The sequence below is a fragment of the Panicum virgatum genome, chromosome 4K (genome assembly GCF_016808335.1).
Source record: "Panicum virgatum strain AP13 chromosome 4K, P.virgatum_v5, whole genome shotgun sequence".
In the NCBI taxonomy this organism is placed as follows: Eukaryota; Viridiplantae; Streptophyta; class Magnoliopsida; order Poales; family Poaceae; genus Panicum; species Panicum virgatum.
In genome coordinates, this window is record NC_053139.1 from 41085645 (window position 1) to 41102705 (window position 17061).

The window sequence follows — 17061 nt, forward strand, 5'->3', positions numbered from 1 at the left end:
AAACGCCTAGGAGTCCTATGCTCATCGAGCATCGTCCTGGCCATTTCCACTAAGGTCCGATTTTTGCGTTCAACCACGCCATTCTGTGGAGGAACATAAGGAGAGGAGTATTGGTGATCAAGACCAAAGTCACGACAGAAGTCATCAAAACGAGCGTTCTTAAATTCAGTTCCATTATCACTGCGGATAGCCCTCATGGCATGTGGAAGCTCGTTATGTAACCTCAAAGCAAGATCACGAAAGTGCTGAAAAGTCTCATCCTTAGTCTCCAAGAAGAAAACCCAAGAGTACCGAGAGAAGTCGTCAACGATCACAAGGATGTACCACTTCCCACCTACAGAGCGCACGCGAGCAGGACCAACGGTGTCCATGTGAAGAAGCTCGCCAGGGTGCGATGTCATCACCTGATTTACAGGTGGGTGCGGAAGGGAAACCATCTTCCCGTGACGACACGGGTGACACACAAGGTCCTTGTCCATCTTCAGCTTGGGCAATCCACGGATCAGACCAAGTGAGCTGAGCCTAACTAGTAGATCAAAGCTCAAGTGACCGAGTCTCCTATGCCACCTCCAGAGCTCAGAGGACTGTCCAGTCACCAGACAGTGAGAAGTGCTCGAAGAAGATCCAAAAAAGTCAATGCGAAACACACGACCAAAAGGAACAATGCCGCAAACAAAATCACCTCTGGAATCAAGAACACGCGAGCAACCTCTCTTAAAGCTCACTTCAAACCCATCATCAAGAAGTTGTGAAACAGAGAGCAGATTAAAACCCAGCTTATCAACAAGAGCAACTTCTCTCAAGGTGAAGTCATCTGAAATCCGAATAGCGCCAACTCCACGTACCTTTCCTCTGCTGTTATCCCCGAAGGTGATGTACTCTTTGTCCTTCATCGGGGTGAGGCTGGAGAACCATCTGTGACTTCCGGTCATGTGGCGCGAACAACCGGAGTCCATGAGCCATATGTCCTCCAGGCCTCGAGTGTCCTGCTCAGTAAGAAGAGAAAGAGCGGGCAAATGGCCCGACACTGGGGTTAGCACAGAAAGAAGCAAACCAGTGTCGTGCCATTTGCTCGAAAGCAGGGTAAGTATCCTCAAACGAAAACTGTGGCTGGCGACCACCACGCTGAGGAAAACGTGGTGCGCCTCCGCCACCAAAGCTTCGGCCACGCTGACCATCACCGAAAGCACGGTATGGAACAGGGCCGGCGAAACCACCAACAGGAGCGCGGTAACCACCACCGCCTCCCCCTCCTCCACCTACACGACGTGGCCTGGCATCCCGCCTCTGCCCACGTCGAGCTAGAGTGTGTCCACCTGTAGGCTGGTGGAACACTTCCGGAGCGCGCCTCTCAGACTGCCTGCGCTCAAACCTCAACCTCCGGAAGCAAAATTCTGCCAAGTGACCCTCCCTTTCGCACCACTCACACAGGTAAGGCTCTCTCTTGTGTGTAGGCTGTGGTGTAGAAGCTGGGGCTCTCTGAGGAACTCTGGGGGGCTGAGTCCTCACCTTGGGCTTAGGAATTGGCTTACCACTAGGAGGGAGTGTATCCAGTCGGTTCTTGAGATGGTTAGGCTTGGGAACCCACACTGGATTTTTAGGTGGCTCAGTGAGGATTCCGTCCTTAACTGGTGCTGGCTTAGGAACTGGTGAAGCTGTGGAAGAGAGTACATTCACACTCGGCTCAAGTATCTCACCAATCTTACCATAGGGTTGGACAAAGTCAGCAGGAGTAAAAGCAAAACCAACCCCAACACCATCAGGACGCTTAAACTGCTGAACCATCATGCCCAACTGAGGCTCGCGGGCGGACACCCAACTGAGAATCTCCCGAAGGTGGGAGTTCTCCTCCTCCATCCGGGTCTTGTCCTTCCGTGCCTCCTCAAGCTCAGAGATCAGGCATGGGCACACAGTACAATCAGCAGAGCAAGAGCTAGGAACTGCGGATTTCTCCAACTTCCTCAAAGCAACATTCTTCTCCTTAAGCTCTTCTCTAAGTGCTGGGCACTCCTTGCAAGCACCCAAGAGGGTAGGCCGGGACTTGAGCTCATCCATGGCCTTCTTGCCCTCCTCGAGCTTGAGCAGGTTCTCATCATACTTGCTCCTGAGCTCGGACAGGTCAGACATCAAACCGATGCACTGACTGCACTCATCCTCCTCAACACACTCCTCCACAATAGGTGCAGACTGAGCAATTTCTAGAGCTAGCTTAGCTTCCTTCAGCTCCTGTCTCAAAGCTCTAAACTGCCTCTTTGCATCCTTAATGATCAGGTCTTGATTATCTAGAGCAGTGTAAAGATCCTCCAACTCCTCAGGAGTGGGGTGCTCAGGACGTACCTCAGAGCTTGACTCTAGCTGAGGTGCACGCTCTGCAGTAGTGGAAGGAGTTCCGTCGGCGTCGGAGTCGATGGCCATGGTGCAGAGACCGGCCGCCTTCCCAGCATGGAGGCAAAGGCCAGTGAAGCCCTCTGTGGCCTTCTTCTTGGAGCTCCGCTTCTTTTCGCCGCGGTGGTGTGAGTCGGAGTCACTGGAGCTGGATGAGAACGAAGACGTCGAACTCTGGCTGGTGGAGGAGTGATCCTCGCTCTGGGCGACGAACGCCTGCTTGTCCTTGTACTTGCCGACGTTCTTCTTCTTCCGCTCGTGGTGCCGCTTGGAGCGTCCGCCATTCTTCTTGTGGGAGTGCCCACTCTTGTGCTTGTGGCGGTGCTCGCGGTACTCCTCGTGCCTGGAGCAGCCGTCATCATCCCTGGAACTCTTCTTCTTGGGGCACTCAGCGGCGAAGTGGCCGGTCTTGCCGCAGGTGAAGCAGGTCTTCGCTCGTGCTTGTCTGTTGTTGAAGACACGCTGGAACTTGTGGATGATCAATGCAAGCTCCTCGTTTCCCAGCACCTCCAGCTGCTCATCTGTCACAGACACAAGAGAAGACAAGCAAAAACCTCCAAGAGAAGGGTCAGAGTTAGCTCCAGAGGTGCCTACTAGGGCCATAGACTTGGAGGCGGAGGCATCAGCATGATTGCCTTCCATCTTAGCTCGAGAGAGCTTCTCCACCTCCGAAGCCTTGAGCTTACTGAACAGCTCATCCACAGTGAGGGTCTCATAGCTAGCAGACTCTATGATAGTCTGGACCTTCACCTCCCAGACCTTGCGATCAAGAGCATAGAGAAGCTTCATAGCCTTCTCATGATCGGAGTAGGCCTGGGTGCCCTGTGGCTGGTTCGCACGCACCTTGTTCACAATCGACTGAAAACGACTGAACATGGTATCGATGCTCTCACCCGGCAACTGAGAAAAGTTCTCGTACTCCCGCCGGTGAGTCTCATACAGCCTCGACTTGACATGGTTGGTTCCTTCATGGAAATTGGCCAACCGTGTCCAGATCTCCCGAGCTGTGAGAAGGTCACTGACACGATCGAACTCAGGACGAGAGAGACAGGCTATGAGAGCGTTGTACGCCTTGCTATTGACCTCATGTCTCCTAACCTGAAGCTCGGTCGTGCGGACCGCAAGGTTCACATAATCAGGGTCCACGCAAATCTCCCAGACCTCGGAACCTAGACTCAAAAGATAGGCACGCATGCGTACCTTCCAATAGTCGTAATCGGATCCATCGAAGATCGGGGGTTTGCCCGGTGAACCCATGGTCGCACAACGGTTTCGAACCAAAGAAGGCTATAGAGAAACCGTCCCGGCTCTGATACCAATTGTAGGGCCGAGAAATGCGACCAGAGGGGGGGGGTGAATGGGAGCCTTCGAAAATTATCGCGATCAAAAACTTCGGCTCACAATTCAAGAGTGCACCCCAACCCCAGAGTTCTAGGCGATGTGCAGAGTAGCTACAAGGGAGCTACACTAACACAAAACAAGCCTAGGAACCTAAGCGATCAAGCGCGGAAGCAATTGCACGAAAGCAGTGCAAGAACCAAGCAAGGTATATATCATCGGTTGATCCGACGCACACGTTTGAACGCCGTCGGTTAAACCGGTGATACAGAGCCTGCAGCAAACAACCAGTGAGCATCGGTTGAACCGACGCTGGGTTTTGAACCTCTTCGGTTAAACCGGTGATCAAACGTCGGTTAAACCGACAAAATCGCAAACTCACGTCGGTGCAGTTGTCCAGAGGATCAACAAAATGCACCAAACCAAGCAATGAACACCGGTTAAACCGATGCTCCCAAAAACTCCATCACCGGTGCAGTTGTCCAGAGGGTTCACAGACCGAAGCAAATGAACGCCGGATGAACCGACGTAGACAAAACCCTATACACCGGTCGAACGCCCTCAACAGCAAAACCAAATTAGTAACGCCGGTTAAACCGACGTTAGGGAAATCAAAGCACCGGTGCAATCACACAAAACCCCAAAAACCCTAACCCGTGACAAAAGCACTCACCGGTTGATCCGACGCACGCGAAGGCTAGCGTCGGTTCAACCGGCGTTAAGGAAAAATCTGCCCGAGCAGAACAGAGTTTTTCCAGCCCGCGACCTGAGAGAGATTTGACGTTTGAAAGCCCAAATCAAGTCGAAATCTAACCAAATTTCGCAGGCACGCTCACAAAGACCTTGTGAACCTACCCACCAAAGGAATTGATGATCCACTCCATGGATTGTGAGGAATCGACGAAGAACGAGGCAAGAACGGGGTTTTCAGAATTTTCCTAAAACTGAGTTCTTGAAGGCTCGCGATCTAGATGAATTCTAGCACTTGGTTAGGATGATTCTAGTCGCCAAGAAAAACCTTAAGAACCACAGCAACATGTAGTAGAAACACCAGAACAAGGAAATCAAGAACTAGAATGATTCATGCATGTAGAGCTCAGATGAACATGAAACGAACCTTGATTTCAAAGCCCCGAGGGCACAAGGAGGGATGGGCCTCCTTTCCCACAAGATCTCCTTACAAGTTCTTCAAAAATCCATTGCTAGAATCCTAGAGATGGAAGGGGAGAAGAAGAACAGGGAGGGGGTGACGCCTGGCTTGCAGCACTTTTTCTTTCTCTGTCCAGCGCTCCCTCAACCCAGGGAGGGTGCCTGCCCTTTGTTCCCCAGCCAGCACGTCCACTCCCACCTGCTCCCCTTCCTTGCCATCCAAGCCTCCGACTACTAAAGACTAGAATACCCCTACAGCTGAAATTAAACTAAAAGGACCTTAGGGGCAAAACTGGAAAAGATACATTGAAGATCATCCGACGGCTGTGACGACTTGGAGTAGTTTGCTTCGACCCGACGCAATCTTCCCGATGTCGCCACGCGTCCTTCTGGAATCTTCGCGGGGGCAGTTTTGGGAAAACTGCCGAAACCGAGTTCGGGTGCGGTTTTGGAGGAACCGCGAAACCTTCCCGCGCGATGTTTCCGGGCACACCCGCCAAGCCCGATGACGCCACGTGTTCGACCTCCCGCCGAACCCTCTTCGACTTGGCCGACGTCGACGCATCCCGCCGTTGGTTTTTCCCGAGGTACCAACAAACTCCACGCCGTCCCGCCTTGGCGCCAGGAGTGGATCGCCTCGCGGCCCAGCAGTGGCCCAAGCATCTGGGCCGCCCTTCTCCACCGCACGGTCGTCCGGTTGGGCCTCCAACGCTACCGCAAGGTCTCCCGCCTCCGCATGGTCGTCGAGCTCCCACCACCGCAACACCGCCGCATGGTACATCGGCACGCGCCACGCTCTTGTCAAAACCGACTCGCTGCAACCACGCCATCCGTGTACCTGCACACCACAGACCAAGAACTGGTGCAATCTTCACAGAGTCGCGACTACACACAGTTAGTCCACTCCATGTGTTGGCAATCACTCATCACACCAAGAAGCAGGCCTCCACTGCCTCTCACAGGCACCCCGATCCTGCGATCCCCTCGTGGGTGAAAACTCAAAGAGAGAGTGCTTTCATAGTTTCATCTGGGGGAAAATGGTTTAAAACCAAGTAATCACTGCGCCGGGGTGTTTTGAGCGGCGCTTTCAAGTGCGAAGCAAGTAATCGGATGAGACTAACTTTCAAAAAAAAAATGCTGAAAGAGACGACGTGGACCGAACAAGAACTTGAACGGAGGGTGATATGTGGCGAGCCGGCAAGTGCAGATGCAGCCATGCTCGCAGAAAGCTGCCGCGGTCGTATGCTTCATCCGGCGTTGATTCACACTCATGTGAGTAGCTGACAAGTCCGGAACCGGAAGAGGAGAGAGAGAGACCTGCAGAAGTGAGGTGCCAGCATCCCAGCATGAGCAAGAAGCCAGGAGACGTATGGCCACTACGAAACAAACAAGAATCGATTCAAAAAAAAATTGAAGTCAGGATTTTGAAAAATGATTACCGCAAGTACGGCCTCGCAGTCGCCGCCTCCTCGCTCCAGTCCTTTCCGTAACCACCCCACATGGCCGTTGTCCCTGGCAAGCGGCCCCGCGCTCGCCGGTGTCTCCCCCTCTCCCACTCTATGTATTCTATTCGCCTTACTGTAGATTGGTGCTGATTTATTGTGAGAGAAAAAATACTGCTGACTAGCTGCTATCTACTGATTGGTTTTAGTTTGGTATAAGAGAAAAATATTATTAACTGATTGCTGCGAAGCACTTTCCAACCCCAACTCCATCTCCATCTCCATCTCCATCTCCCTGTGTGCCCCCGAATAAAACGCCGCGTCGCCCAGCAGAACTGTTCTGCCCACACAGCGTTGTCAGACCATCCACAGTGGAAGGAGCAAATGAAAAAGCAAATGCACTATTTGACACTGTAGATGCACTATTTGGCACTGTAGACAGAGAGGATGTGGGAAACGAGAAGGGAGCAAATTTACTCTCGCTCTCTCGGATGTGGTCAGCCTCATGCCACGCTCTCTCTCTCTCGGAAAGAAAAAACTAAAAAAAAAGAGAGGGGAGCTCCGAGCTCTGTCTCTCTGTCTCGTTCGTGGCCTTGTTGCATGCCCAGTTGCCGCAAAGCTACAAAGTCTCGTGTCGGGGCCGGATCCCTCTCTCGCGGACCAGCCAGTAAACAACTCCGCCGCAGCTCGGCTGCCTCTTCGACCGGTAGAGCGGAGGCGGCGGCGGGAGTGAGGAGAGGAGCATGAGGCGGGCGCCACCTCCATTGCCGTTCCGGTGCTCTTCCGTCTTGCTCCTCCTGCTCCTGCTGCTGCTGGCGTCCTCCCCGTGGTCGGCCAGTGGGAGGCCCGCGCCGGGGGCTTCGCCTGTCGCCGACCACATTCGTGCCGCCGCCGCTGGCGCCGCCAATGGGACCGCCTCCTTCGCTCCGGCGCCGCCTCCCGTAGGTAAGCGACTGGTTTGAGGAATAAGATGAAAGATCATTTCTGTTTCTTTTCTTAATTTTTTGGGTGCTTTTTTCTGTTTTTTTATTTCTTTTGGGGGAAACTGGTGTCAGAATCTTGCAAAGTATTATTTCCTGAGAAGCTAGTTGAAGCTCTTTCTTTGTTTTTCGCAATTTGCACAAGGAAATTTGCTGGGAAATGTTTTTTTACTCGAGCCGAATTTTTTTTTTGCAGTTTGGGATCTTGCATTTCGTTCAAATTCAGGGAGGAGAGAGAAGTAGAACCGTTGCGGAAAATTTGCTGCGACTTTAATTTCCATCAAAACTGTTCTCCATTTTGACAGTTTGAGTTGGAAAAAAGTGCTGTTTCCACAGAAATTAATCCTTCTGAGCTCAGCACCGTTTCAAAAACCTGATTTCTTCAACGCCCCAAAAGATGCAGTAACTGTGGAGTCACTTGATGCTCTTCCTGAACTTGCCTCCTGGCCTGCGTGTTCGTCTCTGCACTGCAGTGATCATCGTGGAGCGGCGCCACCATTTCCACCGTGAGCTTGTCATCGCCTCCGCCCTCGCCTCCGTCGCCATCATCGCGATCATCCTCTCCACGTTCTATGCGTGGGTCCTCTGGCGGCGGTCTCGCCGCCTGCCAGACGGCAAGGCCTACAGGAGCTCAGGTCTGTCGTCTACAGGACGGCTTCAACGGGGTTCTTCACTGGTTTCTTGAACTTTCTCGGGGATTGCCCAAGTAACCCGGTCATCTGCATTGCGCAGGCACTGCAAGGGGGATCATGCTGGTGCCGATCCTGAGCAAGTTCAGCTCATTCAAGACGAGCAGGAAGGGGCTTGTGGCGATGATCGAGTACCCGGTGCTGGAGGCGGCGACGGGGAAGTTCAGCGAGAGCAACGTGCTCGGTGTCGGCGGCTTCGGCTGCGTCTACAAGGCGGTGTTCGACGGCGGAGTTACCGCTGCGGTCAAGAGGCTGGAAGGCGGTGGGCCGGAGTGCGAGAAGGAATTCGAGGTGACAATTCTTGTCCATTGCGGCTAGTCATGACTGATGGGGCGTTCTTCTGTTCTCGTCCTAACTGTTCGGGTTTTGGCTGCCGGCAGAATGAGCTGGATTTGCTTGGCAGGATTCGGCACCCCAACATTGTATCCCTGCTGGGTTTCTGTGTTCATGAGGGGAATCACTACATCGTTTATGAGCTGATGGAGAAGGGATCCCTGGATACACAGCTGCACGGTACCTTCTCCTATGATTAGCCTTGTTGCTTATGGATGCAGCTCTTTTTTGAGATCTTCATATAGGGTGCTTTACATGTGTGGTTGTCTTCAGGGCCTTCACATGGATCAGCCCTGAGCTGGCACATCCGGATGAAGATCGCGCTCGACATGGCAAGGTTCTTATTATCTTATCCCTGCACTTTCCTTCACACTGTGTGAACGAGTGATGATTTTTAAATTGAAGCGCTGATGATTAATTGGTCATGATATGCATTGGTAAATTAAAACTGAGCAGGGGATTAGAGTATCTTCATGAGCACTGCAGTCCACCAGTGATCCATAGGGATCTGAAATCATCTAACATACTTTTAGATTCAGACTTCAATGCCAAGGTACACTCTTCTCCTTTTTCTTTAAGGTCAACTTATTATTCATCCTGACTGCAGGTCAGTATTGGAAATCAGTAAAAGTTGCGAAAGTTCATGTCTTTTTTGCTCACATGTGCAGATTTCAGATTTTGGTCTTGCAGTGACCAGTGGGAATATTGACAAGGGAAGTATGAATCTTTCTGGAACCTTGGGCTATGTAGCTCCTGAATACCTATTAGATGGTGCGTCCTCACTTTCTTCTCAAGTTCGAACCACATTTGTATGTTGTAGACGATTTGATTAACAACAGCGAAATTCTACTTCCATTATGTAACTTTTAGCTGTTGTGTCAATTTCAGGGAAGCTGACTGAGAAGAGTGACGTGTACGCTTTTGGAGTAGTGCTTCTGGAGCTGCTAATGGGAAGGAAGCCTGTCGAGAAGATGAGTCAAACTCAGTGCCAATCAATTGTGACATGGGTATGGTGCACAATTTACTTTGAACACAGAAATTGCAATATTCAGAAAGGAACTATTGTCATCCTTCATTTTCATGCAATGTGCATTGCCCTGATTTCAGTATCAGTGCTAAAATCTAAGCAGCCAAGTCACAATTTATCTGTGTGATAATATTTGACATGCTGAAAAAAAACAAACAGGCCATGCCGCAGCTGACTGACAGATCAAAACTCCCCAACATAGTTGACCCAGTGATCAGGGACACGATGGACCCAAAACACCTGTACCAAGTACTGTTATGATCACCTGTTTATGTTCTTTATTTCAGATATGATTATCTTTCCAGCTGTTTTGATTGCTGTTATGTACTTGTGCAGGTTGCAGCAGTGGCTGTTCTATGCGTGCAACCAGAACCTAGTTACAGACCACTGATCACCGATGTTCTCCACTCCCTAGTTCCTCTAGTCCCGGTGGAGCTTGGAGGGACACTGAGGGTTGCAGAGCCGCCTTCCCCAAACCTAAAACATTCTCCTTGTTGAGATGTCCTCATCGGTTGAAGCAGAGCACACAGATTCATGCTGATGTACTTGGATTGCTGTTTACCGTATAACTTATTGTCTTAGTTGCGTGCCTGAGAATGACAGTTCCAACCTGCTGGTTGTTGGTTGGATCGACAGGGAATTCTGGTTTGAAAAGAGTTGCCTTCTATGTTGTACAAAGAAGTGAAAGAAAAAACAACACTCTTTTCTTTAGAACTTAGGGTCCTGCTGTACAAATCAAAGCTTCTCCAAACACTGTAACTCAAAAGAATTGGAGAAAGTTGTGTTTTTGGCTCCACATGGGTACCAAAACACTTTGGTTTCCTGCACTATTTTGGCTCTTATCGCGCTCTGACGGAACTGAAAATGTTTTCTATGTTATTATGTACTCATTTTTTTTTCACTCTGCACTACAGCCATTTTACATTCTGAATCAGAACAAACTTGTATGTACTTCAATTATTTTTTATCGAATGAGACAAATGCACAGGAGAGCCGTGTAGCATTATATTAAAAAAGATTTACTTGAATTATTTTGTATATCAATAATAATTTGCTCGATGCAAAATTTCTGTTCGGTTGGTTGTGGTCTATCTAGGGCTCTCAGCTGCAATCCAGTCTGTTGACAATGGGGCAAGCATCTATTGAAATAATAGCCCAATAGGCAAGAAAAAAAACGTCAATTATTAAAACAGCATAATAATTGTACCGCCACCAGAAGCTGTTCTTATTTGGTACTCCCTCCATACTCAAAATAATTGACGTTTAAGACAGCGACACGGTCTCCAAAACACCATTTTGACTTATTATTTCTCTAAAAATATTTATCAAAAAGTAATATATGTATACTTTCATAAAAGTATTTTTTAAGACAAATTTATTCATATAATTTTTACATTTTCAAACTCAACAATTTGAGAGTTATTCATGATTTATATTCTTAAGGTTTGACTCAAACCTTGTCCAAAACGTCAATTATTTTGGGTATGGAGGGAGTACAAAAGAATCATGGTTCACTATTTTAGACTGGACAAAATGGATCAAGCAACCATGAGTTGCCAGAGATGCTCACTGGACACGAGGCGGTTAGAGTATGAACTTATTTATTGACCTTGTTTGATACCTTTTGTTGCTGACTTTTGACAGTCTCATCTCAACGAGAACAGCATTACTTCCTTGTACTGCTCAAGGTAGGGCGTCATGGGCGCCCATGGTAGCGAGTAACATCAAATCTCTGAACCTAAAATTTAGTGTTCGATCCAAGGTCCATCCATATTTAATCTGGTCTGCTGCTCTGAAATCCCTATCTGCCTGGAGTCACTTTCTTCCCGACGATGAGCTAAAACTTTACATGAAATCCTTGGGACGCCATCTTAAATTTGCAATCTGTATGGCCCTTACCAGTTGCTTTCCGATGCTGAATTTGTTCAATCATTCAGGAATGCTTTGTGATGCCAGCTCCACTGGGAGATCAACAACTCATGCCGATGTTAATGAGTTGTGGATGCTACTGGCGCCCCATTGAATCCCTGGCTGGCATTGGCGATCAGATGAGGGGTTGCTGGGCACCGGATTTGCTTCGTCGACAGAGAGATGGCATCCGCTCCATCCATTCATTCAATTGGACAGTAACTCCACATGTGTGGCCTTGCCATGACAGCCTCAGCAGATCCATGGATTTCACTGCAGATTGGTGTATGGAGCTGATTGGATTGGAAGAACTTGCTGTTGTTGCCTGTACTTGCACTTGCAAGTCCGAAGTTTTCAGTTGGCCATTCCCGGTACATGCTTCCTGCCTGCCTGTACTCGGTCCTAAGCTATGGACTATAAGCTTATCTTGGCACGCAGAGGCCGGGGTTCACGCTTCACTATTGTCAGCTCGATCTTCTTTGCCAAGTGGAAAGTTCTAACTGCTACAGTTGCATTTGATTTCCTATGTGTATATATGTATACTCAACTGACAGTGAAGTGCCGGCTGTTTTCAGTTAAGCATTGCCATCAGAGCACAGGGCAAAGTTGTATCCATGGCCTTCGAGTGTAGGTAACAAGTTGCTGTGGTGCCTGAAAAGAAGGCATTTTCTTCTTCGTGACTGAACAATGCGAAATACTCAAATGCAGGAGGGAATTCAGGAAAAGATAACATAGCAGATTAAAGCCAATCGTGAACCCACAGCGCAACACAGGGACGTGCCAACAGTGCTGCAACAACCCGCATCAATGTGCAATGCTCCTCGATTCCATTTTAATTATTTTTAAAAGGGTTTCTTCGCGATCGTTTTAGTCGTGGTCGAGTTGTTTTTTCATAGCGACGGCACTTGGATCAAAGTAAGCGCTGCATGACAATGTCCATCTGACTTTTCCCACGGTTGTTTTTTTTAAGAAAAAAAGGTCGAAGAGAGCAGAGGAGAGGGATCAGGCAAACGAAAAGGCCAACGTGTGGATCTTCTCTTGTCAGTGCCATCCTTTTCTCATAAATGCTCTCCTTCTTTGTGGTTGTTGAGTACAGTAGTTGTTTTGGTGTGAACACTTCTATAATCATAACATTCAAAGGAAGCTATCATAGTACAGATATTAACTTTTGACGTTACAGGTTGATTGCGTTCAAACTGGAGCTCTGATCATCAAACCCTAAGACAGCACGTAAATTCTTAATGCAATGTGTGCACAAGAGTGAGATGCAAAAGACAAAAGGCTTCAACTAAGGACTGCTCTGTAACCTGGAAGGCTCGGCCCATACCGCATCGGGTCACCACTGAATTTTGTGGATATGTAAGTACAGTTTCAAGATTTTCAGTTTGCAGGTATGAACCCTGTTGATGTATGTGTATAAGAGAGTGTGTGTAATTGTGTAATCTTGGAAGGACTAAATTGTAAAAGGTACACAAATATATGGGAAGGAACCGAGAGGGATCGTTGTGTGTGGCTCCAGAAATTTCCCCAAATCACTCGACTCTACATGGTGTCAGAGCCGGTCGAGGCGCAGGCGCGGCAGCAAGCAGAGGCGCGGCGCTGGAGCAAAGCAGCAGGCAGCGGTTCAGGTTGGTGGTGAGGCGCCGGACGGAGGCGGCGCAGGTGACGCAGAGCAGCGGGGCAGCCGGACGCCGGTCGAGGAGCATCGGTGAGCGTGCCGGGAGCCTGGGAAGTCGCGAGCGTGGAGGGGGCGTGATCCCGGGCGAGCAGCCACGCAAGGAGGCGAATCGCGGATCAACCTGACGGAAGCTCGAGCTGTGTGGTGGATTGGAGGGAGAGCGTGTGGTTGTTCAGGGGGTACTTGTGTGCTGGAGATAGACAGGGAGAGGCTGGCTGCTGCTGTTGGCTGCCCGGTTGGGATTGAAGGAAGGCAGCGGAGTGACTGGTGCTGCGCGTGGAGGTGTAGAGCTTGTGAGGGGCTGTGCAGGTGTGAGTTGCAGGTGTTGTGTGCTTCATCTGTGATTTGGAGGAAGGCAAGGGAGAGGTCTCTGCAGATTTGGTGTCGGTTTGCTGCTACTAGTGGAGATTAAGCGTTTGAAGCAGAGAAATTGTAGTTGCAGCTGAACAATGGGGGAAAATCAGGGCATTGAGCAGGTCCTAGGAAAACTGGTGGAACTGCTTACAACAAAGAAGGATGAGGCTCCATCTTCTAGCAAGGAAATTGTGCCACACATGGATGCAGTCCAGAAGTTGGAATTGCCACCAATTGACATCAAGTTGGAAGGCATAAAAAATTATTTGGCTTGGTCTAGACGGGCATTGTTGTTTTTGAAGGCTAAGAAGCTTGAGAGCTATATTAATGGGGAAATGGCCGAGCCAAAGGATAAATCAAGTAATGAATGGAAAAACTGGGATGCTACTAACTCTCTGGTGGCTGTTTGGTTATTAAGTTCAATGTCTCCAACAATTGCCGCATCTGTAGATACTATCACTAGTGCTTCTGGAATGTGGGAAGCTGTATCAAAAATGTACTCAGGCAGTGGGAATGTTATGTTAATGGCAGAAACAGAAGATAGAATCTATCATCTGAAACAGGGAGAGTTGCCTCTAATGGCTTATGTTGCTGAGTTGAAGCGATTATGGGCTGATCTAGATCACTACGAGCCTATTGAGTTACCACACCCAGAATGTGTGGCATGGGTGAAGAAGTATGTGGAAAAAAGGAGAGTTCTTCAGTTTTTGAGAGGATTAAGCTCAGAATTTGAGGGAAGGCGTGCTGCTATGTTCCATCAATCTAGTCTTCCTAGCCTGGAGGAAGCCATAGCTGCTATGGCACAAGAAGAGAGTAGGCTGAAAGTAATGAAAGGGAATGCTCCATCTCTGCCTCAGCCAGCGTTTGTGGTGGCAGAATCACATGAAACCAGAATATGCTATAATTGTGGTGAGAGAGGTCATCTGAGTCGTATTTGCCCTCAACCACAAAGGTCTCATCGTGGAAGGGGGAGAGGTAGTGATAGAGGTACATCGAGGGGAGGTGGATACCGTGGGGGAAGGAGAGGCTATAGAGCTAACTTTGCTATGCCTGAGGAAACTGCATCAGATTTGGTCACAATTCCAGTTGCAGAGTTAGAAGAGTTGAAGAAGCTAAGAGAGAACAAGAGTAACTCAAAATATGATGATCAAGGAGCAGTGTCAACCTCATTTGGTAATGTTGCCAATCTTGTTCATTCTGATTCAGGTATGAGGAACAATGCTTTGGTAACCACAAAAAAACTTAATTCGAGTTGGATATTAGATTCGGGTGCATCCAAACATGTCACGGGCACGCCAAATGAATTTGCATCATATATACCATATCCACATTCTTATAAAGAGACAATTCAAACCGCCGATGGAACATCCCAACCCATCAGAGGGGTTGGCACGGTGAAATGCACTCCATCCATAACATTATCATCAGTGTTATATGTTCCTTCCTTTCCAGTTAATTTGGTCTCAATAAGTTCATTAGTTGATCAGATGGACTGTCGGGTTTCCCTTGATCGTGAAAATTGTCTAATTCAGGAAAGGAAGACTGGAAAGAGACTTGGGACTGGAGTTCGAAATAATGGACTCTGGTTTCTTGATAGAAGGAAGACCGATGAAGCAATATGTCTAGCTCTCACAACAGTAGCTAGTGAAGAGGAGGCGAAGGTAATGCTTTTGCACTGTCGGTTGGGGCATATATCTTTTGATGTTATGAGTAGAATGTTTCATGATGAAATGTGCAAGGTAGACAAACGAAAATTAGTATGTGATGCTTGTGAATTTGGGAAACACACGAGAGCCTCCTACGTGAGTAGAGGACTACGGAGTGTGAATCCTTTCATGTTGATCCACTCAGATGTGTGGACTTCTCCTGTTGTTTCAGTGAGTGGAATGAAATATTTTGTTACCTTCATTGATTGTTATTCCCGTTTCACATGGTTATATCTTATGAAGCACAAAAGTGAGGTATTAAATTGTTTTAAGGACTTCTATGCATGTGTAAGGAATCAGTTCAATACTCATGTTCAAATTATTAGAACTGATAATGGGACAGAATATTTGAATAATGAATTTAGAACCTTTCTTTCTAAAGAAGGGATATTACACCAGACATCTTGTCCTGATACACCCCCACAAAATGGAGTAGCAGAAAGAAAGAATCGCCATCTACTAGAGGTGACCAGGTCACTCATGTACACAATGAATGTACCTAAGTTCTTATGGAGTGAAGCGGTTATGACCGCGACTCATCTTATTAACCGCATGCCATCAAGAGTGCTTGGTATGAAAACTCCATGTGAAATGCTCTTCGGGAAAAATGAATTTATTGTTGCACCAAAAGTTTTTGGATGCACTTGCTTTGTGAGGGATCACAGACCTTCTGTAGGGAAATTGGATCCCCAAGCTATCAAATGTATATTTGTTGGGTACTCATGTGGGCAAAAAGGATATAAATGTTGGAGCCCATCTGAACATCGTATGTTTGTGAGTATGGATGTCACTTTTAGAGAATCAATTCCTTTTTATGGAGAAAGATCAGATCTGAGTGATCTATTTGCTATACTTGAATCTCCTAGTGTGGATGAAGTTACTCGTGAGGGGGAGAGTAAGAATGTTCAGAGTGACTCAGTTGAGAAACAATCAAAAATAGAAGGAGTGATAAGTACTTCAGCTTCTCAGGAAAGGAGAGTGGAAGGGGTTAATAATGAATCAATCTCTTCTCAAGATAGGAACTTTGAAGATGGGAGGCAACATGATAGATATTTTTCAAAGGTATATACAAGAAGGGAGTATAGATCTCCGGCAGAGGCAACAGAGGTGGCACCACCACCTCCAATACATGACAGTACCCAGGAGATAATTAATGTGCCTTCATCACCGGAAGTTGAGCTTGATCATCCTTTATCAGATGACTTGCCCATTGCATTGCGAAAATCTACACGGATTAATGCAGGAGTGCCTCGGCCAAGGTATGGATTTGAGGATGATATTAGTAACTATGTTTCATATGCTTCTTTATCCCCTTCATATAAATCATTTCTAGCCTCATTGCAATTAGTGCAAATTCCTAAAGATTGGAAGGAAGCAAAACATAATCCAAAATGGAAAGAGGCCATGCTTGAAGAATTAGCTGCTCTAGAAAAGAACAAAACTTGGGATCTTGTACCTCTCCCTATAGGTAAGAAGGTTGTCGGTTGCAAATGGGTATTTACAGTAAAACAAAATCCTGATGGGAAAGTAGAGAGGTACAAAGCTAGACTAGTTGCAAAAGGGTATTGTCAGACTTATGGAATTGATTAATGAGACGTTCGCACCAGTTGCAAAAATGAGCACAGTGAGGACATTAATCTCTTGTGCAGTTGTTTATGATTGGCCATTATATCAGTTAGATATTAAAAATGCTTTCTTGCATGGAGATCTCCGAGAGGAAGTCTATATGGAAATTCCACCAGGATTTGCTACTGATCAGACTAAGGGCAAAGTGTTGAAGTTGAAGAAGTCATTGTATGGTTTAAAGCAGTCACCAAGGGCTTGGTTTGATCGATTAAGGCGAGCAATGTGTAACATGGGATACAAACAGTGCAATAGTGATCACACTGTGTTTTATCATCATTCTAGAGGTCATGTCACTATTCTTGCAGTGTATGTGGATGATATGATTATCACTGGTGATGACACTTTGGAGATAACTCGACTAAAGAGGAATCTAAGCAAGGAATTTGAAGTGAAGGATTTGGGACAACTTCGATATTTTCTGGGCATTGAAATAGCAAGATCTCCTA

The 17061-nt window shown here is 47.8% G+C and overlaps 2 protein-coding genes across 2 annotated transcripts; both read left to right on the forward strand.

Moving 5' to 3' along the window:
- The first annotated feature begins 6829 nt into the window (after window positions 1-6829).
- LOC120704080 (probable receptor-like protein kinase At1g80640) lies at window positions 6830-10173 on the forward strand. The gene is made up of 10 exons (XM_039988335.1): window positions 6830-7259; window positions 7768-7929; window positions 8027-8274; window positions 8364-8496; window positions 8590-8653; window positions 8773-8869; window positions 8985-9087; window positions 9205-9323; window positions 9503-9592; window positions 9680-10173. The coding sequence occupies exons 1-10, from the start codon at window positions 7058-7060 to the stop codon at window positions 9839-9841; spliced, it is 1380 nt and encodes a 459-aa protein (XP_039844269.1). The 5' UTR covers window positions 6830-7057; the 3' UTR covers window positions 9842-10173.
- Window positions 10174-13357: 3184 nt separating this feature from the next.
- LOC120704081 lies at window positions 13358-15191 on the forward strand. Its single transcript, XM_039988336.1, has 2 exons — window positions 13358-14489; window positions 14816-15191. Exons 1-2 carry the CDS (start codon window positions 13379-13381, stop codon window positions 14857-14859), a joined length of 1155 nt encoding a protein of 384 aa, XP_039844270.1. The 5' UTR covers window positions 13358-13378; the 3' UTR covers window positions 14860-15191.
- The last annotated feature ends 1870 nt before the right edge of the window (window positions 15192-17061 follow it).

Bases quoted from the DNA above. Each gene is read 5' to 3' on its own strand.
- LOC120704080 (XM_039988335.1), top strand. From the start codon at position 7,058: ATGAGGCGGGCGCCACCTCCATTGCCGTTCCGGTGCTCTTCCGTCTTG. The intron at 7,930-8,026 runs GTCTGTCGTCTA...TGCATTGCGCAG, and splicing joins CAAGGCCTACAGGAGCTCAG to GCACTGCAAGGGGGATCATG. The intron at 9,593-9,679 runs GTACTGTTATGA...GTACTTGTGCAG, and splicing joins ACCCAAAACACCTGTACCAA to GTTGCAGCAGTGGCTGTTCT.
- LOC120704081 (XM_039988336.1), top strand. From the start codon at position 13,379: ATGGGGGAAAATCAGGGCATTGAGCAGGTCCTAGGAAAACTGGTGGAA. The intron at 14,490-14,815 runs GTATGAGGAACA...TGTCTAATTCAG, and splicing joins TCTTGTTCATTCTGATTCAG to GAAAGGAAGACTGGAAAGAG.